Consider the following 26,938-nt stretch of genomic DNA (forward strand, 5'->3'; position numbering starts at 1 on the left):
GTACACCAAAGTGTGATTTGGAGTAAATGTTGTAATTTATCCAACATTTATTATTAGACATTATGACCCTGTTTGGTAAAGAACGTTTTGGGATAAAAAAAGCGGTTTTGACCAACTTTAGAGGTTTGACCACTGAAACCGCTAATTGGAGTGTTTGGTGGAGAGAGGTTTGGAAGAGAGTTTTGGGATGGAAACGCTAATTTAGAAAAAGCTCTTAAAAGGAGCTTTTTCAATTAGCGTTTTGCAATATTAAAATTAATGGACTTCTTTAACCCTAATAGATAGACTCCATCTTCTCCTACGCCAAAATTAATGCCCTTATTCGTCTTTTTGCACAAACCGCTATTATCAATCAGCTAATTTTTACCAAACAGGTCTACACAAACAGCTAATCAAATTAGCTAATCAAATCAGCTAATGTAATCAGCTAACAGCTAATTCCCAAACAGGACCTGTATAAAATATAGACTTGCTTGAGTTAAGGCGGTTGTTGTATCAACAATGACAAATGACACATTTACAAAGCGTGTTAGTGTTTTGTGAGCAATGTCTTACATATTTCACATTTAGGTTAATCTAGAAATTTGAAACTAAATTTCAAATATAAAGGAGGGCTAAAATATAAAAATTTATTTTGATATTTTTTTTTAATATTTAATTAATATCCTATCGGTTTCGGTTAACTGCGGTTTTTAAAATATCAAAACCGTATCTATAACTACAGTCAAACCTTCATAAATTAATACTCGATAAATTAATAACATCTTTAAAATAATAATTTCGTCTGGTCCCGACTTAGGCCAGATCACTGATATTATACTCGATAAATTAATAACCTCTATAAGTTAATAAAATTTTATGGTTCCAATATTATTAATTTATAGAGATTTTACTGTATTAATCACTATTTTTAAAATTAAAACCATTTTCGATTTGTTTTTTCAGTTTTCCAGATTTTTTTTTTGTTGTGCCCCCTAATTTTACCAAAAACCTTAAAAGTGTATTTGATATTTGGGCTGGGAAATGATTTAATTTGCACAATGTTTATTCTTAAAAAAGCAAAAAAAGTTAGTACTAGTAAATAGAGAATAGCAGACTCAAAAAGTCAGACCTCATACGCGCAGTTGCCCAGTTTGAAAAAAAGGCCTTTTCATGAAATTTATGTATCAAACGAAAATAAATATAAATAAAAATAAAAATAAGCGTAAAGGGGATGGAAAAGTCTCTATGCTTTCATCTTCATTCCTCTCCATTTTTCTATTCTTAATTAATTCCTCTTTATCTTCTTTCTGAATCAAAACTCCCATTGCTGTTTCTCATTCTGCTTAATTTCGCAATTCTTTCTTTGTTCGGTTATCTGGATCATTGGATTCTCAATTTTGCAGTTATGATCCCACGGTTTTCTTCCTCTTTCTTCTAAATTGTAATATCATGGTTTTTTAACAATTTCTTCCTTTTTGTTCGTATTAGAAAATCATAAGGAAAGGTTTCGCTTCTTCCTTCCTTCCTTCCTTCCTTCCTTTTCAAAATTAATATAAACAAGTTTGAGCTTTTCTGGGCTTGTTGTTGTTAAAATGAGGCTTCTTGTTCGCGTAATGGAAGCAAGAAATTTGCCTCCAATGGATCCAAATGGGTTAAGTGATCCGTACGTCAAAGTGCAGTTAGGGAGGCAGAGGTGCAAGACCAAAGTTGTGAAGAAGAGCTTAAATCCCACTTGGGGAGAGGAGTTCAGTTTCCGAGTTGAGGATTTGAATGACGAGCTTGTAATCTCTGTGTTAGACGAGGACAAGTATTTTAATGATGAATTTGTTGGCCAGATTAAAGTCCCTGTCTCCCTAATTTTTGATGCAGATAATAAATCTCTTGGCACTGCTTGGTACACTCTCCAACGCAAACACAAGAAGTCCAAGAACAAAGATTGCGGTACTTTATCTGAATTTTATTTTGGTTGTTTTACTTAATTAGGTGCTTGAGTTACTCTTGTGCCTTTTTAGGTTTTGTTTCCTATTTCGGTCATTAGTTATTGTCAATTGAAATTAGTGTTTTGGTTTTTGTAAAATTGAACTTAGTTGTTTGCAGAAGATTCTGATTTTGGCCCTATGCAGGATTTTTCTTTTTTGGTGTAATTTAAAATGCAAGTTCACTCAGCATTGTGTCTTTTTGTTGTTGTTCTTTACACAGTTGATGTTCTGCATACTAAATGGAATTTTAAATGTTTTTCTTTAACAGGTGACGTTCTTTTAGGCATAAATTTTTCTCAAAATAGTTCATTTGCTGATTTGAACTCTACTGATGATCATGCCTCGCTGCCCAGGAAGAGTGCAGAGATGTCAGAGTCTCCATCTAGGTCATTTTGCGGGCCTTCAATCTCATCCTCTGAGGAGATTACGTCCACTAAGGAGGAAAAGGCTGCTTCCCAAAAAAAATTTGCTGCAAGGATTGCTCATATATTCAGTAAAAGTATAGAGGCAACAGCAAACTCTGATAGTAAAAGCATTGTCGACTCAGAGCCACCTGAAACTATTGGATCCGAGGTTTCTGATGACCACTCAGATGATTCCTCCTTGCCGTCTGGTGGTGACTTCTTAGAACTCATGAAAACAATGGAATCTAAAGATTTGGGTAGTGAAATTCCAAGTAATCTACCAGGCGGAGTACTTTTGGATCAATCATATATGATTGCCCCTCAAGATTTAAATTCTCTACTATTTTCACCTGATTCAAGTTTTATAAGATCATTGGCAGAAGCTCAGGGGAGCACAGAACTGCAACTTGGGGCTTGGAAATTTGAGAATGGCGGTGAGAGCTTGAAAAGAATGGTTACTTATATCAAGGCTGCAACGAAACTAATTAAAGCTGTCAAAGCCTTTGAGGAACAGACATATCTAAAAGCTGATGGGAAGACTTTTTCTGTTTTAGTAAGTGTGAGCACTCCAGATGTGATGTATGGAGGCACCTTTAGGACTGAGTTGCTTTACAGCATTACGCCTGGGCCAGAGCTGCCTTCGGGAGAGCAAACTTCACATCTGACAATATCCTGGCGAATGAATTTTTTGCAAAGCACCATGATGAAGGGTATGATAGAAAATGGAGCTAGACAAGGCCTAAAGGATAGCTTTGAGGTGTATGCATCTGTGTTATCGCAAAATGTTAAGCCAGTTGATATGAAGGAAATGGGAACTATGAAGGAACAAGTTTTGGCTTCATTGCAGGCGGAAACCCAGTCGGATTGGAAACTAGCTGTTCAGTATTTTGCTAATTTTACTGTAGTTTCTACGTTTTTTATTGGACTGTATGTAATTATCCACATCTGGCTATCTCCTTCTAGCGTGATTCAAGGGTTAGAGTTTGTGGGGCTTGACTTGCCAGATTCAATTGGTGAAGTAATTGTTTGTGGTGTTCTTGTTCTTCAATGTGAGAGGGTGCTACTTTTAGTTTCTCGCTTTATGCAGGCTAGAGTACGAAAAGGTAAGTTTGTACACAGCCTTCTGCTTTTCCACATATGTTATGTAACTACCATACAAACCAGTATATTTTGTGGCCACTTGCTGCTGAGTGTCTGAGCTGTATGCATATATATTATTATTCATGTATTATTCTGGCTGTGTGAGAATGAGCTTAATGAGCTGGAAAACTATTGTGCTAGCATGTTGCTTAGTTTATTTTCGTTACTTGTAGGAAGTGATCATGGAGTCAAAGCACAAGGAGACGGGTGGCTACTTACCGTTGCTTTACTTGAGGGGAATAATTTGGCAGCTGTTGATTCAAGTGGCTTCTGTGATCCGTATGTGGTGTTTACCTGTAACGGGAAAACAAGAACCAGCTCGATTAAGTTCCAGAAATCTAATCCTCTGTGGAATGGTGAATTATATTGTTCTTTGCCAGTTTCTTCATATAAATGATTTGTTATCACGCAAAGCCATTCTACAATCATTAAATCATGATATCTCTTTATAGAAGTGCCATTATATGTGGTAAAAAAATCATGTGATAAGTCATCTTAATGGAAGTTTCTTGGTATTTGCAGAAATATTTGAATTTGATGCGATGGAGGACCCTCCTTCTATGCTGGTTGTGGAAGTTTTTGATTTTGATGGGCCTTTTGATGAAGCAACGTCTCTGGGTCATGCTGAAATTAATTTTCTAAAATCTAATGTGTCAGATCTTGCTGATGTGTGGATTCATCTTCAAGGTAAGTTAGCACAAGCATGCCAGTCGAAACTGCATTTAAGGATTTTCTTGAATAATACAAGAGGTAGCAACGTTGTTAAAGAATACTTGAATAAGATGGAGAAGGAGGTCGGGAAGAAGGTAAATAGTCCTATTCTGCACAAGATTTTTATATTCTCATTTTGTTAGAAGCCATGCATCATTTGTTTTCCTTCAATCATCTTCTATATTTGAATTCTTTTTCAGATAAGCTTGAGGTCTCCTCAAACTAATTCAGCCTTTCAAAAGCTTTTTGGCCTTCCTCCTGAGGAATTTCTCATCAATGATTTTACCTGTCATCTGAAGCGAAAAATGCCATTGCAGGTGTTGTTGATGTTCTTATTGTATCCTAAAGCTATTTTAATATTTTAATCTGTAAATTGTGAAAAAAGTATTGTAGCCTTTCTGAGTTAAATGGTTAGGTTCTTGACTTGATTTTGTTTCTGTACAGGGTCGTTTGTTTCTCTCAGCAAGAATAATTGGGTTCCATGCAAATTTGTTTGGGCACAAGACTAAGTTTTTCTTCCTTTGGGAGGATATCGAAGACATCGTAGTTGATTCTCCTACATTATCTTCAATGGGTAGTCCAATTATAGTAATAACTCTCCGGCTAGGCAGAGGTGTGGATGCTAGGCATGGGGCGAAAACGCAAGATAAGGCAGGAAGACTGATATTTAATTTCCAGTCTTTTGTTTCTTTCAGCGTTGCTCATCGGTAAATAATTAATACTATATGCTTACTTTGGATTTAATTTTTCTTGGCATGTCAATAACTGGATATGATTAAAAAAAAAAGAATAAGAAAGATCTCTGTTCAGTTTATGTTTGATGTAATGAGAAGTATAACATGGCGTCTAAGTCTAATGTGGTTTCTTATTCCCTTGTAAATCTTCTTTTAACTGCATGATTGCCATTAATATAAAACTCTATTATACATTATGCTTTTACTTGGTGATCTCAATGAATATGATGCTAGATCAATTTTATGGAATGTTCTATTCCAAATTATGAATATATGTTTCACAATATGGATGTGATCTACCTTTTGTACAGGACAATCATGGCTTTGTGGAAGGCGAGATCATTGAGTCCTGAACAGAAAGTGCAAATAATTGAAGAAGAAGAATCAGAGAGCAAAAGCCTCCAAAGTGAAGACATTGGATCCTTCCTGGACGTTGAGGATGTCAACCTTTCTGAGGTTTATTCTTCAGCTGTTTCTGCTCCGGTAAGTTCTTTCTTCTCATATTGTAATTGTATGCCCAATTTGTATGCCGTTATACCTTGTCATGGTTAATCTATTTTTATTTGATGGCGATTAATGTGCTGCAGATGAATTTCGTTCTGGATTGTTTTAGTGGTGGGGGTGAATTGGAGCGAAGAACAATGGAGAAGGCCGGTTGTCTTAACTATTCTTACACCCCGTGGGAATTGGAGAGGGCCGATGTTCACGAGAGGCAAATATATTACAGATTTGACCAGCATATATCCCGTTATCGAGGGGAGGTAACTAGCACACAGCAGAAGTACCCCATACCGGACAAGAAAGGTTGGCTCGTGGAAGAGGTTATGACTCTCCATGGAGTTCCACTTGGTGACAATTATAATGTATGGCTATATTTCCTTTCTCTGATCTTGAAAATGATATATGATGTTGTGCAACTTTCTTGGTCGAGATTGATTCTTATGTTTGATCCTGTGCAGCTTCATTTGAGATACCAAATTGAAGATTTGCCGTCAAAACCGAAAAGCAGTTATTTGCATGTATTCATTGGAGTAGCGTGGCTGAAAAGCACGAAGCATCAGAAAAGGATTACGAAGAACGTCGTATCGAATATGGAAGACAGGATGAAGGTAATTGTTGGTGTGATTGAGAAGGAATATTTCAACAAGTAGGGCAGAAAAAAGATATTGATTTGAAGATTGATATTGTGGACTTGAAGCAGAAAGCTGCTGATTGTTCATACTGGTGACTGTTTACTAATTGTGCATGTCTGTCACAATAGCAATTTTGCATAGCTGCTGTATATAATTTAGTTCATTCAGAGTAACCCTAACATTTTCTTTTTATGGAAATACAAATGGGAAAATTATAAATACTGATTCATTCACTTCAGATGGAGGTTAAAAGAGTTGAATTTAAATGCAGATTATTTTTTTCTTTTGGCATTTCGAAGATGTCTATCTTTTATTAGAGGTATACATATGTGAATCTTGCTTATTTTCTTAAAATCAGACCCTGATTGACGGTTGTTGACATGCCACATAGGACGATTGTAAAATGAGGTGGCATCAGTTAAAAAATTACTCAGAGGTCAATTCAAGATCAATACCTTAAGAAATTTGTTAATTAGGGCACATATTTTTTCCTCAATGTAAGACATAAGTTATAATAACACCATTAGTTTTGCTGACATGCAATATGCAATTTATTCTTTTTCTTTTTCTCTCATTTAAGAAATAAAGAAAGAGAAACAAAATTGGAAAACAATGTCAATCCCACATCATCAAAACTAATGATGTCAGTTAATTTTCGTGATTCTTATCGTTATTTTTTTTGCAATAAAAAACCATATATATTTATTTGTGAAAACATGAAATTGTAATAATTGTTTTTTGAGTTAATTTAAAAAAAACATGAGGTTTTACAGATCTGTACCTGTAGTTTTTTTTATAAAAAAAAACTATATGATTTGTGCCATTAGTAGAATCAAGACGCTTCTTTTTGTTTTTAGAAATTCCAAAATTTCCAGAACGTTGGAATTTCAGCGTTATGGAAATTCCAACAGCTGGAACTTCTTCTATATTTCTGGAATTTCCAAAATTCTAGAAATTCCAGATGTTTGCATTTCCAGACTGCTGGAAATTTCAGTACAGGAATTCCAAAAAATAATAATAAAAAAGAAGAAAAAGAAAAAGAGAAAAAAGAAAGAATAAGAACACTTATTTTTTCCCAAAAATACCTCTTGCCACTAACAGAGTTAAAGATTTACCTTGATTCTGCTAACGGTACAAACTACATGGTTTGTTTTGGGGAAAAAAATAAAAATAAATTCACCGGCTAAAAAATATGGAACCTAAATATGACAAAAAAAAAAAAACATTTAAATAAATAAATTCATACATGTATGTTTCAATGTATATACAAAATAACACAATTGCACACCATTTAAACTCTTTACCAAATTAACTAAATATTCTTTGAAATTCATGTACAACTAATAAAAAAAATCCTACAAAAAGAATGTCAAATGAAAATACGACCAATTTTATACGCTTTTACCTCAAATAAAAGGGACTAAAATGACTTGAATCCAGATGAAATTCATAAATGCATGATCCAAAAACAATAAACCCAATACTAATTTTACATAATTTCAACCAAATTCACACAATCTAATCCAATATCACACTATTTCATTGGCTTTAATAGAATTTCAACCAATTTCACCCACTTTCATACATTTCCAACTCTTACAAAATAACTCCAATTTAATAAAACACAACAAAACTGAACAATACATACCATAAAGAAAATTAAAAATAACTTAAACTAAGTTTAAGAAAAAAATAAATTCAATTTCACATAAATGTATCAATTGAGAATAGTCATTGAAATTGGATAAAGTAAAACAAAACCAGAGATCATGAATAATTTTCTTCCTATTAGCTTTAAAAGAAGACTTAATAAGTAATTCTTTTAATGGCTTATTTTGCTTGATTTTTCCAAGACTCTTATTTCCATTCTTGTCCTTCACATGCAACTTCTTCACCGACTCTTTCTTACTTTTTCTTACACTTCTTCACAGAACTACCACCTTTAATAAAATTTTACACTTTCCAACAACATAAATATCTAAGGTGCCGTTTGGTAAGACGTAATGAGCTTCGTAATGGAATGGCCATTACATTGAAGACTCATTACCATGTTTGGTTGCATATTACAATTTCATTGTAATGGAATGAGAAAACATTGAGTTAAATTTTGTTGAAGAAATCTTGTAATCCCCATTACATAGAAAAATGACTTGAATTCTCATTACATTGTCATCTAACCTCTCATTTCTCAAATCTCACGTCTAGGGGTGTGCATCGGTACAAAACCAAACCGAACCGAATAAAAAAAACGAATACCGAAATGATCATCTATATTGGATTATTATCTCAACAATAAAAAAAAAACTAAACTTGTATAATATATATATATATATAAATGTAAAATAGGTGTAATTCGGTGCGGTTCGGTTTTTTTTACATTTTCTATCAAACCGAACCGAATACCGAAATACATTTAAAATTAAAACCGATGCCGAACCGAATTGTTAAAAAACCGAATCGAAAAACCGAATTCACTCGGTTCGGTATGCGGTTTAAACCGAACCGATGCACACCCCTACTCACGTCTCAAAAAGTAGAAAAACATGAAAATTGAAAATGAGAAAAATGAAAAAAAATGCGAAAAACCGAAAAAATGCAAAAAATGAAAAGAAAAATGAAAAACCGGAAAAAAGAGAAAATAGAAAAACGGTGAAAAATGTTGCAAAATGGAAATTAAAAAAACGGTGAAAATTGTTGAAAATGGAAATTAAAAGAAACGAGAAAAATGTAAAAAACGAAAACTATATACTAATTTATTGATTTCGGTTAATCTAATTTTGTATTTGATTTCGATTCGATTTTTCACATTTTTCGTGCTTTTCATGTTTTTCATCGATTTTAATTATATAAATAAAATTTTATGATTACATTGAATTAGGAAAATATAAATATTGTAATGGTCATTACATTACATCATGATTGTCAACCAAACATGGTAATGGAATTACCATTCCATTCCATTACAACTTTGATTACATTACGACCTTGATTACATTACATTGCATTACGGCATACCAAACGGACCCTAAGGGAATATTCAAATCCTCCATTATATCAATCAAAGTTTTAATTTTAAAACTCTTTGAACGAGAAGAAGTAGATGGTTCATCGTTAACAACAAAAAAAAAAAAAAAAAAAAGCCAAACACAAACAAATAATCAAAGAAAAAAATGCCTGATAAAAAAAGAAACCTAAAATGAAATTCAAACAAAAATTATAGAAATACGAGAAAAGCAACAATCAACAAATTGAATGTCAAATACTGAAAAAAAAAAAAAAAAAAAAAACAAGTGACAAGTATAGTAATTTATTAAAAAAAGTAGCATTACAAATAAATTATTACGAAGTGTACATTGTCTAAATTAAAATAACATTCTTAAGATTGGTCTCTCAATATTTTTATTGTCAAACCGCTTATATAATTAAACTATTAATCAAAGCTAAAATCATATAACAAAAAATAAAAAAAAGCTCTTAGAATTAACTACATATCTAAACTTTATATATTTTATATTAAAAAATATTTTTTTTAACAAAAGAAATAAAAATATTATTCATTAATAAGAATAAAGTACCTTCTATATTTACTTTAAACAAAATAATTTTACTTTTTAAAAAACAATTAGTCTCTACTATAAAAAAAAAATGATGATATGAATCGTCGGTTAAATACAAAATTTTTGAAAAATTAAGATAATGAATGTCAATAAGTATATTTTATTACATATTTAAAACAAAAGTGGAAAAAAAATATCAAACAAAATTATAAATTTATTTTAGTATCTCAACTAAAATATGTTGTTTTGGGTTTTCATATTTTTTCCTTTTTTGCACCCTAGAGGATGAGGATACAATTAGCATTAGCAACATTGTTGGGGTTAATATTGGAAGAAAAAACAAACAAACGAACCTCCAGTACTGCGTTTGATTGTGTCCCTCTGTAATGTCCTTCCTTCCCCTCTTCCAACCCCAATCTTTACTTTATCACAACAAAACCCCTCTGCTAATTCTATGAATCGTATACCTTCTTTTTCAATCACTTGACTTTCCTGCTTTTCTAATTAAGGTCTGTATTGCTCTAACTTTGCTTTCAGTTTATTTTCATATTCGTTTTGCGTATTCTCGGAAATTAAACATAGGGTACTTTTTTAATCTGGAATAGTATAATAGGTTTTGCTTCTTTCGGATCCATCATAGACGCTTCTCTTTATTTTATGGATTGGATTTGGATTTGATGAAAAATCTTCTTCTGTTAATGGATTAATGGCCCTTTCGAGTTCAATATAAATGTTTGAGTGCACTAGTTCTTGTGCTGGTTAAGCTTACTTCTTATGTGCTTGAAGCTAGGGTTTGCAACATGGGACGGTGCAATGTTGCCTGACTCTTGGGTCCAGTTCCACTTCAAATAGTGCAAATTGAGTATCAAGGTCTGTTCCTTGTTTAATTTTGAAACCCACATTACAGTAATGTTGTGTCTAGATTGATTCTGAAGAACCTTATTTGTTTATCAAGAACAGAGAATGTATGGCAGAGCAGGTCTTGATCGATTTAAAAAGGCACAATCCTCAGATCCATTCTCAGTCACCATCAATTCAGCTCCCAAGACCACTGCTCAACATGCTCCTAAACCAGTTTCCAATACCTCAATACCATCTCTGCAATCTTCAACACAAACACTTCACCAGCAGCAATCATATGTTCCTCAGAAGCCAGCTGCTCCAGAGGCAGGGCCATTGGTTGGGCAGACTCAGCAGTTGACCCAGGTTGGAGGGGGGCAATCAACTTGGCAGCCACCAGATTGGGCGATTGAGCCCCGGTCGGGTGTTTATTATCTTGAAGTTTTGAAGGATGGTGAGGTTCTTGATCGGATTAATTTGGACAAACGTAGGCACATATTTGGAAGGCAAGGTCATGCCTGCGATTTTGTGCTTGATCATCAGTCTGTTTCTCGCCAACATGCTGCTGTTGTTCCTCACAGAAATGGAAGGTTAGGTTTTACAGCTTTTCATTGATATTGTATTACTTTGAATTGTGATTTGATCTTTGTTGTATGAGTCTGTTATGGAGTTAAAAATTTCCCTCCAGTAAGCATTATGGTAAATAATGAAAGATATAGAGTTCATAATTTGTGTTCTATATTTTATGCACATAAATGACATCATCCTTTTCTTACCTCACGCCTTCTACTTGCAATATCAATATGTTTTCTGTCCATAGTGGAGCATAACTGGAGAAAAATGAAGTTTGTGTTTTATTGTTTCATGCGGAATTGTGAAAAATCAGATTATTACCTAAAGCTTTTTAGGAACCTTATGTAATCCTTTTTAGGAGCTCTACCGTCTACTGTCATTTGTGAGTTCTATTACTCTTTGTTTGAAGTTGTTTAATCTGTATTAGCAGTGTTTTAGAACTTTCATAGTACGCAATTACTGATCCAAATAGGCGTATGATTTTATGGAGTACAAGAACATATATGTGAGTCGACCTTCTTTTGTTAGGTCTTGCGAAAGCAAGTCGTTTCATGTCAGGGTCTGCCTTTTTTCTTTTTTACATATATACCATTACTGTCAACCTTTAAATCTAGTATTTGGTTGACATCTTGCCACTAGTGAAACAAATGGAAAAAGAAAAATTGAAAGTCTAGTTAAATCTTAGATGATATGGTTTCAAGTTAGGTTTTTTGAGTTCTTATCACGAACTTCAGTAACCTTTTCATCTTCTAGATTTCAGATGCCATGATAAATTGGTTGAAACCTGACTCTTACTGGTTCTTGATAATTGTTTTTTTCATAGCAAGCAAATTATCTTGTAGACTTAGAGGAAAGCCACAACTGAAATGAAAAGGATTGAAAATTTTCATGCGGCTCACTTTAATAAACTATAGTTCAACTTGTCCGAAATTCTGCTTTAATCTCTGAACCTGCTCAGTTACTTATTGTGGTTTCTACCAAAAGACATCAGTAGCCTTGTTGTTGATCTGTAATCAGTATGTTTACTGGTCTGCACTGTACATGCCAAATCACTTCAATTCACCCCTATTCAATAATTTTCAACATTTTCTTTCCTCCTACTAACTTTAGAACGTAAACTGGGTCACCTTATAGTTGTACAAATTAGGAGACACTGAACCACAAGGCATCAATAGGGTTGTTGTCAACCTTTCATCAGTACAATTGGTGTCTATATTCTACATGACGAACCACTTCAATCGCTCCCCTATCAAATTATTTTAATATTCCTTTCCACCTGGTAACTTTATGTTTTGTAACATAAATTACATAACCTTATTGCAGTACATGTTAGGCTACGTTTCTGGTTTAGGATCAAGATAATTGAAGTCATGTATTGAATAGTTGGGATTCGACTATTGACTAGAGCATTTCAAAGCTTCATGTTTAAACTAAATGCCTTCTTAATGAAAAATTGCTCTGTAGTTTCTTCCTTACAAGATTTTCTGGTTCTCTTCAGCCTCTGTTTAGCTTTCATAAGTTGAAAAATTCGCGTAACTCGTATATTTTTAACTACTGCAGCGTATTTGTAATTGATTTGGGGTCTGCACATGGGACGTTTGTAGCAAATGAACGATTGATCAAAGATACTCCAGTTGAGCTTGAAGCGGGTCAATCTTTGCGGTTTGCTGCGTCAACACGAGTTTACATCTTGAGAAAGAATGATGCTGCTCTTTTCTCACGTCCACCACCGCCTTCAGATATTAATCTACTACCACCACCTGATCCATCTGATGAAGAAGCTGTTGTATCTTATAATACTCTTTTAAATCGTTATGGTCTTAGCAATCCTGATCTTGTGTTTAAATCTAGCAAATCTGGCAGCTCATTAACCAGAAGAGACGTCAGTCCACAGTCCGGCCGAGCTACAAAGAGAGTTAAGAAAGCAAGAGTGACGTTCAGAGATCAAGCTGGGGGAGAACTGGTTCAAGTAGTTGGGTATTCAGATGGTGTAGATGTAGAAACAGAACCTGGTCCAATAGGTGTAACAGAAGGAAGTCTAGTTGGGAAATATGAATCCCTTGTACACACTACAATAATACCCAAAGGTAAGGAACAATTATCAGAAAAGGAAAATAATGCTTCTCAAATAGGTGTTACTAATAAATTGCAAGAAGTCTTAAAAAAGGTCAGAACTCCTCCTAAAAGTGGGATGTATGACGACCTCTATGGAGAAGCTTTTCCCGGTGAACTAGGATCTTCCTGGGCATATTCTTCTTCTGTTACATCCAGTGATAAACGTGATCCACCAATTAAAGATGCCCAACTGAAGGTTATTGGTTCTTTGGGTGAAAAACCCGGGAACAAATCCAGCTCACATAATGATGATGTTGATGATGATGATTTATTTGGTGACTAATTGAAGAAAGTTGCAAGGAGAAGAGCAGTGGAAATGGGATTTTTTGTTGTAATTGGTAAGAGAGTTTATCCTTGTAAGAATCACACCTTTATTGATGATTCAGTTACATTCTAAAGGGGACTGTTTTGAAAACTTTTGACCTAGAAGAAATGCAATAGATTTTTAATTTTTTTGTACAGTTGCAGTTCCCGTAGGAGGATAGTTATCTGTTGAGGCAAAGTGCTAATAGGGATGGTGGAGCTTCTTGAAAGCTTCATGGAAATAGCTTATTGATAATTTGAATATATGAGCTAGCTCTTTAGTTGGTTAATTTGATTGTTGTTGATGTATGTAATCGACTGAAAATAGAGAAATAGCTTTGTGAGCCAAGAAACAACACCAAAGATCTTATGTAATAACCTGAAACATGGAAACTGAATATGATTGAAGAAAAAAAAAAGCAAAAGTAGAAGTTTAATCACTTGTTAAATGTTACAATGATTTGAATGTGGGCGATAGATTGGCTGGCAGGAATTTACCAATTTGTGTAATGGTGGAAACCTCCTGGATGCTGAAAGGCCGGAGCAAGTCATCAAATAAGTTACCTAACACTCACAATGTCAAAGTCTCCAGGGGAGGAGACAAAAATGCAAATATATAGGATTGTAAATGAGCTGAGTTCGATAAAAGTTCGACCGTATTCGGTTCGATTTATAAACGAGTCAATTTTGAGCACGATTCGTAACGAGTTTGAGCACGACGAGCTTTGACGCTTGATCGGTTATAAGTTTGTAAACAAACTCGATTATAATAGTAAGGAAAATGCTTGTGAGCAAGTTCGGTTCAATTTTTTTTAATAATAAAGGAGAAATGTAAAACTACATTGTTTCAAAACTACAAAGTTTTGTCTTAAAGAGATTTCAAATGAGATTGAAAATGTATCGCCAACTTCAATATTTCATTTATGTGTTCACGCGTTTTATTTACGTGCTTGCTTATAAACATAATTATGATCTATTCGCGATTAAAGTTTATGAATAAAATTAACGAGTTGCTCACGAGCAAAACTCGTGAACAAATAAACGAGTTGCTCGTGAGCAACTCACAATCAGATAATTTTTTTAACAAACCGAGTTCAAACTCGACCATTTTCTAACGAGTCGAACATGAGCATACCAAAGCTCGGCTCGATACAACCCTATTAATATAAGAGCAGTTATATTTGTATCAAGTGACACACTATGTTTGAAAGAGACCGAAACTTGTGAAATTAAGGTTATAATTTACCCAAATTTTATAAAATTTCGGATATTAAAACTAATTATATTTAGATATTTAGACTAGTTTGTAAAATATTACCTAAAATCCAATTCAGGTGAAATTGAGCTTATGGGACATTCTGAGCTTTAATTCCTTAAACAATAAATATATATATATATATATATTGATCCTTGTAAATTGAGAAAATTGTTAATTATCATCAGCTTCCATTAGTATGAGAAACCTTTGGTGGAAATAAAAACAAAAAAGACGGAAAGAATAAGGAGAATATTGGGATCGAAATAGCAATAGAAATGCGTTGGCAACAACTAATGAAAGAGAGCCGTATTTAGGAACAAAGTGTAGGCCCATTTTGCAATAGAGTAGAGGTTGACTTGTCCCATTTTGGAAGGAGATAGATCAAACCTACATTGACTTTTATCTCTTCCTTATCATGTCCTTTCCTACAATTCTTCTTATTCTTTTATGAAACAAAGACTCATTTCTTCTTCATAATTGTCTACTAGCTATCTAACATTGGATCTTCCCATGTCTATTAGGTTTGGCTTATACCTTAATTTCTCCTATTAATTATCTAGTGCAAATTGATAAACAATATGCTTTTACTATCATATATGTACCTTTTGAGCTTTTATATTGTTCAATCTTGTCATATCCTTGTATATATAAGGGCAAATTAAAAAAAAAACTATCGTGGTTATACGAATTGATTACGTATTTTTTTTTACGACCAAGAGATGATTGAGATTCTTGTTAAAATCGAGGATCTTTAGTTTAATACTCTAAAAATGACGTTATGACATTAAAATGAAAATTTCCAAGGATTAAATTTATTTAGTAGTACGAACCATGTCTTTTATTTTTCAAAATCATCATTTTTGGAATTTTATCTCTTTAAACATTCATTTTATCTTTCATCACCAAACAAAACCTAAATCGTTTCAAAATGAAAATTTTCCAAAATTAAAATTAATTAAAACAGCCTTAAATCTTTGATTTTTTTTTTGAAGTCATTAACAATCATTTTTAGAGTATCAAACTAAAAAATCATCGTTTTTAGCAAAACGAGGAACCTCAATCCTCTCTTGGTCGCAAAAACAAACCACACGTATGCGTTGAACAATTTATGTAACCACATGAGTTTTTTTTTTTTTTTTTTGAAATTTACCTATATAGAGATTGAGAAATAATTATTTTACCTTCATTATTATACTAATATCATGTAAATACATCGGATATACACTTGTCATCATCCAAAACAAGCAAGAACCTATAGTGTAAAGAGTCCTTTCGAAACAAATCATGTCAGGATGAGTAATCACCAAGACACGTAGACCAATGAGAGACATTCCGAATCCACTCTAGAAATCTAAGAAATACAATTTAGGCACATTACAAACTGTCTAAATACAGAAGACATCTGCCATTCAAAAGGCAATAACTGTCCTCATGAGAAACTAGGGCACACACCTTAAATCGAATACCAGAATTGCCTCTGGCACCCTATAAATAGAACACAACATCCGTACTCAAGGTACCTACACACATCCATTGCAATTCATACTTGATTGTGCCTACTTTCCTAATTACTGCTAACTTAAGCATCAAAGTAGGGTCGTCGGCCACCAGCTCCTCCTTGATCCTTTTCCTGTCTCACCTCAAGCGTAGAAGATATCATGCTAGGTTTTTCCAATCCTACAAACAATGAATTTTTAAAAATTTCAATTCATATTAAACCGAGATCAAGTTATAATCATATATTTGATATGAAGAACTAATATAAATAAATTAGTTTAAACAAATTAGTTTAGTAAAAATACCTTGTTGATGTCAATCTACTATTGGAGGTGCGATCCATAAAAGGTTCTTATCAACTCGTATAATACTCGAAGTCGAGTATCTCTAATGTTGATCCACACGATGAGGAAGAACGTAGACATATAGAGAGAATTCTGTTAGGGTGTGTATATATAAAAAATGTAATTTATGTAACTTCCTTCGTTTAATGAAAAGAATATATACCCTCCAAATTCACTCTATGTGTTCCTCCCCACATAGGCCAATTAGAGATTTATTTTCTTTCCTAAACCAAAAATAATTTTTTTTCTTTTTTTGGTAGGCATAGAAAAGAAAAAACCAAAAATAATTATTAATTCATAGTTAGAAAATTATTTAATTTACGATTAATTTAACTTTAAATAAATCATCATCTAATTTAATTGTATAATATCACATATATAAATAATTAATAGATAATCCATTTATTAACTTTAAGGAATTAAATAATTCTAATTTATTTATTTCTCTTAATCATTAAGTTAATTATTTCTTAATATCACTAAATGCATAACAGAATGAGCGCACCCAAACTAACGTCCCGCCACCAAATGAGACCCGCAGGGTCAAAGTAGTGGCGTATGCCAGAAGTCATACGCCATAAAGTCATTGCCACGTTGGTACATCTCGAAAATACCATACCCATAAAGGACCTACGTCCGCTAGGCTGACATAGACACAACATCCAAGGTAGATCCGCCCATAGTGTCACCAAGCCGTTATCAAGGAAACCGCTACAATTAATAGCATTAAATGGTTCCTTAAAGTCACTAACGGCCCGACATAAAGAATATAGCATTAAATCACATTAAAGGGCATTAAATGGAGGACTACTTTGATGGTTATGGAATTTAGTATAAATACCTCCACTACGAGGTATTCAAGGTACAGTTTATGATTCCCAACTTTGTGCTTATAGTTTATTCTCAAAATTATTATTGACTTAAGTATCAGAGTGTCTCCGTCAGAACCCAACGGCGCCTCACAGGGAAGAGCTCCGGTTGAAGATTTTTCACAAGTTATCACAATGTCTTCTACTTATAGAAAAAATGAGCTTGGTGAGCAAGAAAATCAACTTCCACTAACTCAAATCTCTCTAATAATTTGTTTCAAAAAAAAAAAAAACTTCCTAATAATTAGTTAACTTCACTCTCAACTAACTCAAGTAACATTATGTCTGTTTAAACATGATCAAAAAGTATGGAAAGTGGCTGCAAAAATACCTTAAAAATAGCTGAAACCGAAATGCTTTGCGTGTCTTATGCTTCACCTTCGAAAATTCATATCTTTTTCACCATTGATCAGTTGGAACTCCACGAGTAGTCACTGGAGACCTTGATAAGTCTAGTTTCAGGATTCTATAGTCTCAATTTAAGATTCCAGTATTTGATGCCTCAAAAAATTCATCAAATAGTGATGACCTGCACTCAGCTTAAAAATAGGAACTAAACTAAACTTTATAACTTCTTTTCATTTATTATTTTTCTGTATTTCTTATTGTATTTTTATATTTTTTATTTTGTGACTATATACTTTAAATGTGTATGTATTGAAAATTTAGAACCATCCTAAACAACATGATTAATAAATGTAAGCCGATATTTTTATAAATCTTATATATTTATTTAATTTTGATAAAATTCTTCACTTGGCTTTTGTGATATTTATATTGACATGTCTTTAATTTCAATTTTAATTATAAGGCTAACATTAATTAGTTTGTTGAGGCTTAAAAGAGGACACACAATGGGTAAGCTTTTTGAAAGAGTAGTTTGAATACATGATAATGATAATGTTGATAACAAAATCCAAATTACAAAGTGATAAAAAGAAAAAGCAATTGAAATTAATGATATCTATAATGATGTTTATCATGCTATAATTATCATCATATGTCAAGGCAAAACACACACCACGGTATCGTGTCGTGGCTTAACATATCCAGGCCAAGGACATGGATAAACTACTTTGCTTTTTCTAAAGATTACTTTGCCGGAATCATCATTATCAACTTAATTCTCTCTCAAATTGCTCCACTTTTATATAAATGAAAGGACAAGTTTTATCAATATATGTGCACACTGGAAAAAAAAAACTAATTGATACAATTGAACCTGCCTGATATCGATCTGACGATGACGGAAAATTCTTTCTACGTTGGAGATAAGACAAACATGATTAAAGTGGGATCGGCGATCAGATATCCCATTCCGATGTAAAACTAAAAAATGTGAATACTAAGCAAATGGAGTAAAACATGTGTATGTCGAATATTTTCATATGATATCACTAATGATACGGGTTCTCTGGGAAACGAAAATAAATACTAGTGGTAGAGTTTGGATAAAAAAGTTTGGGGGTGTTGAAAGGATGGTGGTTTTCACTTGGTCAATGACTGACCAAATGAATTTGGTCACTTTACTGTGTCAGAACTAAGTTTATTAAATCTTTTTACTTTTAAGAACTAAGCTTTACAATGATTTTAATAAGTTTATATCTCACAATATATGTTTTGGAGAATTTAGGGTTTTGCTCCTGATGAGATCAGTCCCATTGAACTGAGTGTTTGCTAGGATTTCCTAGGCTTATCGGATATTTTCACACCTAATTTGCACTAAGACCTCATCGAACTGATGGAGAAACAACTCGAGAAACTAGCACTAGAGGATGAAGGACTGAAATTCGAAGGAATTGAGGAGAATTCGCCATCGGAAGATTATGGATTATGTTTCGCATGGACCTTACTCACGGACCGCAATTAGAAATTCAACGTTTTTAAACACATAATGGCCAGTATTTGGCGCCCATGTAGAGGATTGACGGTGACCATGTTAGGCGGTAAGTTGCTGCTATTTCGTTTCTTCCATCCCAATGATCTCAAATAGGTGTAGGAAGGAGGCTTGTGGACATTCGACAAGAATCTACTTATGCTGCAACAGATTAAACTATCAGAGAATATTCACTCACGTTCCCCTACACCAGGTTGCTTTTTGGATACATATACAAAGATTACCTTCAGGATTCTACTCGGAGATAGTGAGTCAAGCCTTGGGTAATTACATAGGGAGATTCCTGGTATACGACCCTAATAACCAGCAGAAGTTTGATCGAGCTTACACCATCTCCTAAAACGGGAGAAAAAAGTCCGTAAAGTTGGGGGAGATTGGCTAACATGCACATTTAAGTATGATAAATTACCAATATTCTGCTTCATATATTGTAGAATTGGACATCTAGATCGACACTGTGAACGGTTCTTTCAAATCCCTAGGGAGGATATTCAACGTGCACGAGATTCTTCGTTAAGGGCCCTAGGCCACAAACAACTTCCACTATGAGGCAAATGTTAGCTAAGGGAAGAAGATGTAGGATCGAGTGCACAGGAGTCCGAACAGCATACTGTGAGTTGTCAAGGAAAATCTACTTCTTTATGTGCACCACAATCACTAAGAGATGGCCCGCACAACCTTCAACCTCTGATGTAGAATTTTGGTGCCAATATTATACCTCAACATATGCCGACCGAGTAGGAACACGGGGTAGAAGAGAAAGAGATTGGTTTAGAGATAGGGGAAGAACGAAAATGCCACAGGGTGAGGAGCAGCGTACGGATCAGGTAGTGGGTTTCTCAAATAATAAAATCTTCACGTCCATATTATGGACATTGATATTGGTAAAGCATAAGAGGTGTCGATCTCAAAAAGCGGACAAGAGGTAGGCCCAGAGAAGCCGGTCATACCAGGTATATGAAAATTCTTAGTTGGAATTGATGGGGCTTAGGAAGTGCCAAGGTAGTTCCCATTCTTTGTGAGCTGGTTCGAGCTCACATGTCAGGTGTTACCTTCCTATTTGAAACATTGGTTTGCACATCTAGAATGGAGAGTATCCACAGTATAATCGGTTTTGAGGGTGTTGCCGCCCTACAGTAAAACCAAGTCATAATTTCGTCCATTTTGAGTGTCTTTTTTATTACTTTAGTGTTAATTTGTGTTAAAATTCACTTCAATTCTTTTCACACACCGTCACGTAATTTTAATTTAATTCATGAGTTTTTAGTTAATTTTTACACCCTCACACACCCTCACGGGATTGACACCCGGGTGAGTTACAGGGAAAGAACGAGGATGCATCTCGTGAAGAAACGACAAAACGACGTTTTTGGACAGTTTGAGCCAATTGCAACAGATTTGCACAGAAGCGTTGCAATTGATTGGAAGAGCTGAAATTGCTCAAGGGACAGGTCTCGGCGAGACTTGCTTTCTCCAGCCACTTACACCTGGCGGCTCCTCTTCTCTATGCAAGCCCATACCTCTATTCAATTTGACTTCTCAAGGACATTTAATGCACAAATTCAGTATTTTGGAGGCTACTAACCATCAAATTCAGAAATTCATCTTGATTGGAGCAAGATTTAGCCTATAAATAAATGAGATTTTGGAAGAGAAGACACACCTTTTGCGCCTTTTTACATAGTTTCTCCATTGTTGTTGTAGCCAAGCTTTAGGCAATTGTCAATACTCTAGTTTTAGTTGATTTTTGTAGTTCTTAAGTACAATTTCTTATTTCAAAGTCATTTCCTTTTAGTTTTGTAAGTTGATTTCATATTTAATCAAAAGTTTGTTCATCTTTCATTACTTCATCTTCTACTTTCAATGAGTTTCACTTTATTTCAAGTTTTGTTTCCCCAATGACCATGAACTAATTCTTCCCTACTAGGGATGAGGGGAATCTTTCTAATGTTTTGAGTCAAGTTAGAAGTCTATTAGATAAACACCCGAAAGGAATTCGATTTAAAAGAACTAAGAATGTAACTTAATCCATATTTCAGTTAATTGATTTTTACTCACCATAGTAACAAGAGGTTAACGGAAAACTACATTCTTAGACTCGATAGCAAATCGATGTGGTTTCTAACACTACATTGCTAGGATTTCTCATTGAGCTTAAAGCTTTCTTGTCGTATTTAAGTAACCATTGGCCCGGTTAAGTAAATAGGAGTGAAGAATAAGAATGAGGTGGTCTAAGGTCTTAGCACCGAGTTTCTTTTAGAAATCACCATCTTTGAAATCACGAATTTCTCTTCGGTGTCTTATTTCAATAGATTTCAGTGACTCAAACTTAGGAAGTGAACCCGACTCCCTAGTGTTTTACTCCATTGTTTTAACAATGAAAGTTTTCATCGCTATAGACAACCAAAACCTCTTTAATCCAATCGTTTAGACTTCAAAAACTTGTGGATAGTTAATGATTGTGTGGAATCCCTGTGGGATCTATCTTTATACGTAAGTATACTGTATTACTTGGTACGATAGAGTGCACTTGCTCTAAAAAACACGTATACGTTTTATACACATAAGATGGATGTTATGCAGTGGATTACATTAGACATAGCGGTGGGATTTGTGTTATATGGAAGGAAGCTAGCTGGTGTTACCTATTATCCTATTCTAATAATCACATTGATATGGCAATCATTGATAAGGGGAAGGGAAATTGGAGACTCACCGGATTCTATGGTTTCCTGGAAAGATCACGACGTAAGTTTTCATGGAATATATTACGAAACTTAACAATGACATCTACACTTCATTGGGCTATCATTGGAGACTTAAATGACCTCCGAACATATAGTGAGAATAAGGGCATGGTTGATAATCCCGAGTGGTGTCTTAAAGGGTTTAGGGAGACAGTGTTAGAGTGTGGCTTACTGGAATTACCTGTGGATGGTTATCTGTTTATTTGGTTTTGTTATCGAGGAAAATCCAACGAGGTGCAAGAGAAGTTGGATCAACATTTGTCACTAAAATCTGGAAAGTGCAGTTTCCTAACGGATCAACCGACAGATGACCAATTGCAGATCCATCCGTCGATGAGATTTCAATTCGAGATTAAATGGTCTCGTGAGCTTGTATTGTCGAATCTGGTTCAGTAAGAGTGGATTCAGGCTGGAGATATACGGCTCACTGATAGACTCGGTTCATTAATGGACATGTTGGATAACTGGGGAAGAAATATTAATAAACAACTACGGAAGGAGATAAGCATCTACGATAAGGAATTAGAGAGGCTGTAACATGGTTCCACTTAGGCAGACGTTTCCAACTATGAGCATATGAGAAGGACTGTGATCTTGTTACTGGTATATGAGGAGGATCACTAGAGACAACAGGCTAAAGTACAATGGCTACAGGAAGGGGATCTAAACACTCATTTTTTTCATTCACATGCTACTAATCGTGAACAAAGGAATTTCATTTCAAAGGTGTAGAACGACAAAGGTGAATGCATAATGCAGGAACATGAACTATGTCAGGCAGCTCAATCATATTTTTTTCAATTATGTTCATATAGTAATCATTCCAGGAATTGCTCTACAATATTACTCTGAAGGTCTCTAACGAACAAAATAGGGTGCTTATGACTCCTTTTCAAAATGAGGAATTTCGGCTCTATACAAAATGGGTCATGAGAAATGCCTAGCTCAGATGGTTTTAATGCAAGATTTTATCAAATTTTTTGGCATTTAATCAGGGATGACATCTTTACTGAAGGATGTCGACAGTTGGAAAGCGGCACATTCCTGGGTAAGGTAAATGATGCAATTATAGCCTTGGTACCTAAATGTGATACACGTTAAACAATGAAGGACCTGAGCCTGATTTCCCTATGTAATATGGTTTTAAAAAATTGTTTCTAAGGTTCTGGCTAATCGTCTTCAACGAGTTCTTCCCTCAGTTATTTTAGATAACCAGTATGCATTCCTAAAAGGTCGTTCCATCCATGATAATGTGCTAATCGCCTTTGAACAAATACACAATATTGAAAGAAATGTTTGAAAGAAGCAAAGGGAGGTGATAAGGGTCAAAAACCCCTATCTTTAGGTACGGTTTTAGGACGGTTTTAGTTTACATTTTTGCCAATAAGCGAGCAATTCTCGCATTTATATACATGTGTGTATGTTAGTTAGATTTTGTATATGTTTTATTTACTTTTGTGGTTTAAGTTCATTTTCTGATCGTTTTTTGGGCAAATATTGCCAAACTATCACGTATGTTAACTTTTAATTATCTATTATGGCTAATTGATCCACCAAAAGTCGCACAAAACAGAGTGTTCACTCGAAACAAGCGATTGGTGGGTCAATTTAGCCTCGAAACTAATGTCATTTGGAGTTTACGTGCGTGTGCAGGTCAAAACAGGAACAAGTTCGGGCGAAAATCGCGTCTCGGGGACACCCGATAATCACTCGGGGAATTTGGGCATCACCGCTCGTTGAAACTGGCCTTTTTAGGCCAACTCGGCGAGTTGGCACTGCCAGTGCACCGAGCTAGCCTTTAGAAGCCAGCTCGGCGAGCTGACCTGTGGGAATTAGTCTTTTAACTGATTCCCGGCCCCACGAAGTCACGAACTATCCCCACTCTTCCCACCTACAAAAGGAAACAAATTAGGTCAAATTTGGGACTCAAACCGCAACTATAAATATGACTTTCATTATGTAAATTAGATATCTTTCATTCATTGTAAAAACCCTAGCTTTTCCCCTTGAAGAATCCTCTCCACCTCCTCCATCTCCTTCAACCTCCATTGAAGAACATTCGAAGCTCCACTCACCGAGGATTATTCAAGGTTCATCCTTAAGTCCTAGGAAGACGCCTGCAGTGGTAGACAGGTTCCCTGAAAGGGATTTTCTTACTCTTTTCATAACTTGTTTAGCTCTTGATACAGTCTATGAATCCTAGGCTCATTGTATCTCCGTGACAATACTTCTTCAACTTTAATGATAATTTAGTTCTTGTTTTATTCAATTGATTTACTTATTTAATCTTTGTCTTACGCTTTGTCTGATTGGTTTAACTCATTCATAAATCCAAAAATTAAGTTGGCACATATTGCGAGCTGAATCTGACCTAGTCAGAGCCTATAAGATTGACGACCTTATAGATGATTAAGCCCAAATTGCTAAGCCTTATAGCTAGTTTCGGCCTTACAAGGGAATCACGAACTAGGAACCACATAAGAATAAGTAGGGTTAATCGCCTCCGACACAAGTGACTTAGATTAGGTTTTTAATTGGTTGTCTAAACACCCTATATCCATCATTATCGTACCATTCCATATCCCTTCGGGTGATTACATTAGTGAAAGATCACTTAGGAGTAGAATAACTTAGTTAGGAGTAGGTCAACTTAATAAAAACTCAATCTCAAACCCCCCAAAGCCTAGATAACACTAGAAACCGAGTAGCTCGATACTTGTAGGAATAAATCATGTGGATTCGATACCTAGACTTGTACAAATTTTATTACTTGATAATGATGGGGTACACTTATCCTTTAGTGAGCCTCCCTGAGGCGCATTAGGAGGTAATGCTAAAAATTGACATAAGCAAGGCCTATGATCAAGTGGATTGGAATTACCTTTGTGCTCTCTAGTTAAAATTGGGTTTTTCTGGAAAATGGGTGAATATAATGTTACTGTGTCTTTCTAGTATGTAGTATTATGTGAAAGTAAACTCAAGCTTAGTTGGACTTATACAACCTATGTAGAGACTTCGACAAGGTGATCCGTTGTCCCTATACCTCTTTTTGCTTTGGACTGAGGGACTGATTACTTGACTGTCAGAAGCAGCATCATTGGGACATATTCACGCATGCCAAGTGGGGGAGAGGAGCGCCCTCAATCACACACTTACTATTTGCTGATGTTGCATTTCTGTTTTTCAGGGCCAACATTGATGAATGTTGAAAGCTAAAACAACTGTTACTAAGTTACGAGCAGACTTCAGGTCAAACGGTTAACTTTGGAAAATGAGGACCATGTGCAGCAGCAACATGGTCCCGGACCTTACATAAGCCTTCTCTCACATTCTTGGAGTCACACAACCAATTAACACAAGGAGATACTTGAGGCTACCGTCTTTGGTCGGCCATAAGAAGAAGGCCATTTTTGCTAATTTCAAAGATCGACTCTAGCAGAAACTACATTGATGGAGGGGTAAAGCACTTTTGAAGGCAGGCAGGGTTGTGCTAATCATATTGCAAGTTAAGCCATTCCTATTTACTTTATGAGTGTCTTCATTCTTCCAATCTCTACTACTGATGAGCTCCAAAGGTTGCTCAACTCATCCTGGTGGGGTCATAAAAAATTTGATAGCTGTGGAATTAACTGGATATCGTGGGAGAAACTTTATGTTAGTAAGTAGCATGGAGGTTTAAATTTCAGAAATTTCACTGCCTTAAATTTAGCAATGTTGGTGAAACAAGGTTGGAAATTGATATCTAATCCCAACTCTCTTGCCAGTAAGATTTTCAAAGTCCAATACTATCGTACAAGGGATTTCTTGAACACAAAACTTGGGCATTCGCCTAGAGACATTTGGCGGAGCATTTGGAGCTCCCAACTATTGCTAAAAGAAGGATTTAGATAAAAGATTAGATATGGAAATTCTGTAAATGCTTGGTCAGACAAGTGGCTTAACAACAGTCAAAATCATCAAATACTAACTCCTTGAGCCACTGGGTTGGAAAATCTCAAGGTATGCAATCTGTTTATCCCGAACTTGACTCATTGGGACTCTGAATTGTTAGAGGAGTTGTTTAATCCCAAGGATGTGCATGAAATTCTAAAAATTCCCAAACCTCGTATTGCCGGACCAGACTCCATAATCTGGCAGGCTATAATAAACAGACGGTACTCCATGAAGAGTGCATATATGATGACAGTTGGTGAGCTTGAGCCTACTAATCATCTATATATTGATGCAGAATCGGACTTGGTTTGTCAGGTTGTTATACCATGGAAGGTTGGTACTTCAGCTGACGGTTTGCTAGGAATTGTCTACCTACGCGGGCTTGGTTGATAGATAAAGGTCTGATGGTCCCTAACGAGTGTGTCATGTGCGGCATGACCTCGAGGATATGTGGAATTTGGGTATTGAATGTTCAATCACCAAACAGGTTTGGGAATAAGGTGGGTCTATCGCCTACAGTTGAAAATCAAGTACATAATGCAGATAATTTTCTGGAATATTTGTTTAGAATTTTGTCTAGTTGCTCTTTTATGGAATAAGGGAATTTTTTAATGCTCTTATGGTGTTTATTATGGAGCCAGAACGAAAAGCTCTAATAGCACAACCCAATACAACCGGTGCAAATTGTTCAAGGAGCGATTGAGGCCCTTTGGGACTAGAATACAGCTCAAGCTACTAAGGCAACACTAAGTCGAACACCATCACTAGTTTGCAGATTATGGCATCGCCACCCATCGAGCTGTATTGACTCGATTGATGGACTACTACTAGTGTTTCAGTCTCAGCAATTCAGTCCGCAAATTGCCAACATCTGGGCTGCCAACTTCATCATCGGCATGTGGTTGCTTTGGCGCACCAGAAA

At 35.0% G+C, this 26,938-nt stretch overlaps 2 protein-coding genes across 6 annotated transcripts; both read left to right on the forward strand.

The window, feature by feature from the left end:
- Window positions 1-1,192: 1,192 nt before the first annotated feature.
- On the forward strand, window positions 1,193-6,374 carry LOC136205550 (C2 and GRAM domain-containing protein At1g03370). Of its 2 annotated transcripts, none has more exons than XM_065996194.1 (9): window positions 1,193-1,923; window positions 2,230-3,468; window positions 3,679-3,861; window positions 4,028-4,311; window positions 4,417-4,533; window positions 4,661-4,923; window positions 5,262-5,433; window positions 5,538-5,813; window positions 5,910-6,374. In XM_065996194.1, exons 1-9 carry the CDS (start codon window positions 1,575-1,577, stop codon window positions 6,099-6,101), a joined length of 3,075 nt encoding a protein of 1,024 aa, XP_065852266.1. In that variant the 5' UTR covers window positions 1,193-1,574; the 3' UTR covers window positions 6,102-6,374. The 2 variants fall into 2 exon arrangements, with proteins under 2 accessions (XP_065852266.1, XP_065852267.1); XM_065996195.1 differs by having other exon boundaries at window positions 1,784-1,923; window positions 2,315-3,468.
- A 3,594-nt stretch (window positions 6,375-9,968) lies between these two features.
- Window positions 9,969-13,627, forward strand: LOC136206752 (protein phosphatase 1 regulatory inhibitor subunit PPP1R8 homolog). 4 transcript variants are annotated; one of them, XM_065997905.1, is made up of 4 exons: window positions 9,969-10,149; window positions 10,427-10,510; window positions 10,596-11,070; window positions 12,614-13,627. In XM_065997905.1, exons 3-4 carry the CDS (start codon window positions 10,604-10,606, stop codon window positions 13,449-13,451), a joined length of 1,305 nt encoding a protein of 434 aa, XP_065853977.1. In that variant the 5' UTR covers window positions 9,969-10,149; window positions 10,427-10,510; window positions 10,596-10,603; the 3' UTR covers window positions 13,452-13,627. The 4 variants fall into 4 exon arrangements, with proteins under 4 accessions (XP_065853977.1, XP_065853978.1, XP_065853975.1 ...); XM_065997906.1 differs by having other exon boundaries at window positions 10,431-10,510; XM_065997903.1 differs by having other exon boundaries at window positions 9,970-10,149; window positions 10,601-11,070.
- Window positions 13,628-26,938: the final 13,311 nt, after the last annotated feature.

The sequence above is a fragment of the Euphorbia lathyris genome, chromosome 9 (assembly GCF_963576675.1).
Source record: "Euphorbia lathyris chromosome 9, ddEupLath1.1, whole genome shotgun sequence".
NCBI lineage: Eukaryota > Viridiplantae > Streptophyta > Magnoliopsida > Malpighiales > Euphorbiaceae > Euphorbia > Euphorbia lathyris.

Coding starts and splice junctions, on each gene's coding strand:
- LOC136206752 (XM_065997905.1), top strand. CDS start 10,604: ATGTATGGCAGAGCAGGTCTTGATCGATTTAAAAAGGCACAATCCTCA. Junction 11,071..12,613: donor GTTCCTCACAGAAATGGAAG/GTTAGGTTTTAC, acceptor TAACTACTGCAG/CGTATTTGTAATTGATTTGG.
- LOC136205550 (XM_065996194.1), top strand. CDS start 1,575: ATGAGGCTTCTTGTTCGCGTAATGGAAGCAAGAAATTTGCCTCCAATG. Junction 3,862..4,027: donor ATCTAATCCTCTGTGGAATG/GTGAATTATATT, acceptor TGGTATTTGCAG/AAATATTTGAATTTGATGCG. Junction 4,924..5,261: donor TCTTTCAGCGTTGCTCATCG/GTAAATAATTAA, acceptor CCTTTTGTACAG/GACAATCATGGCTTTGTGGA.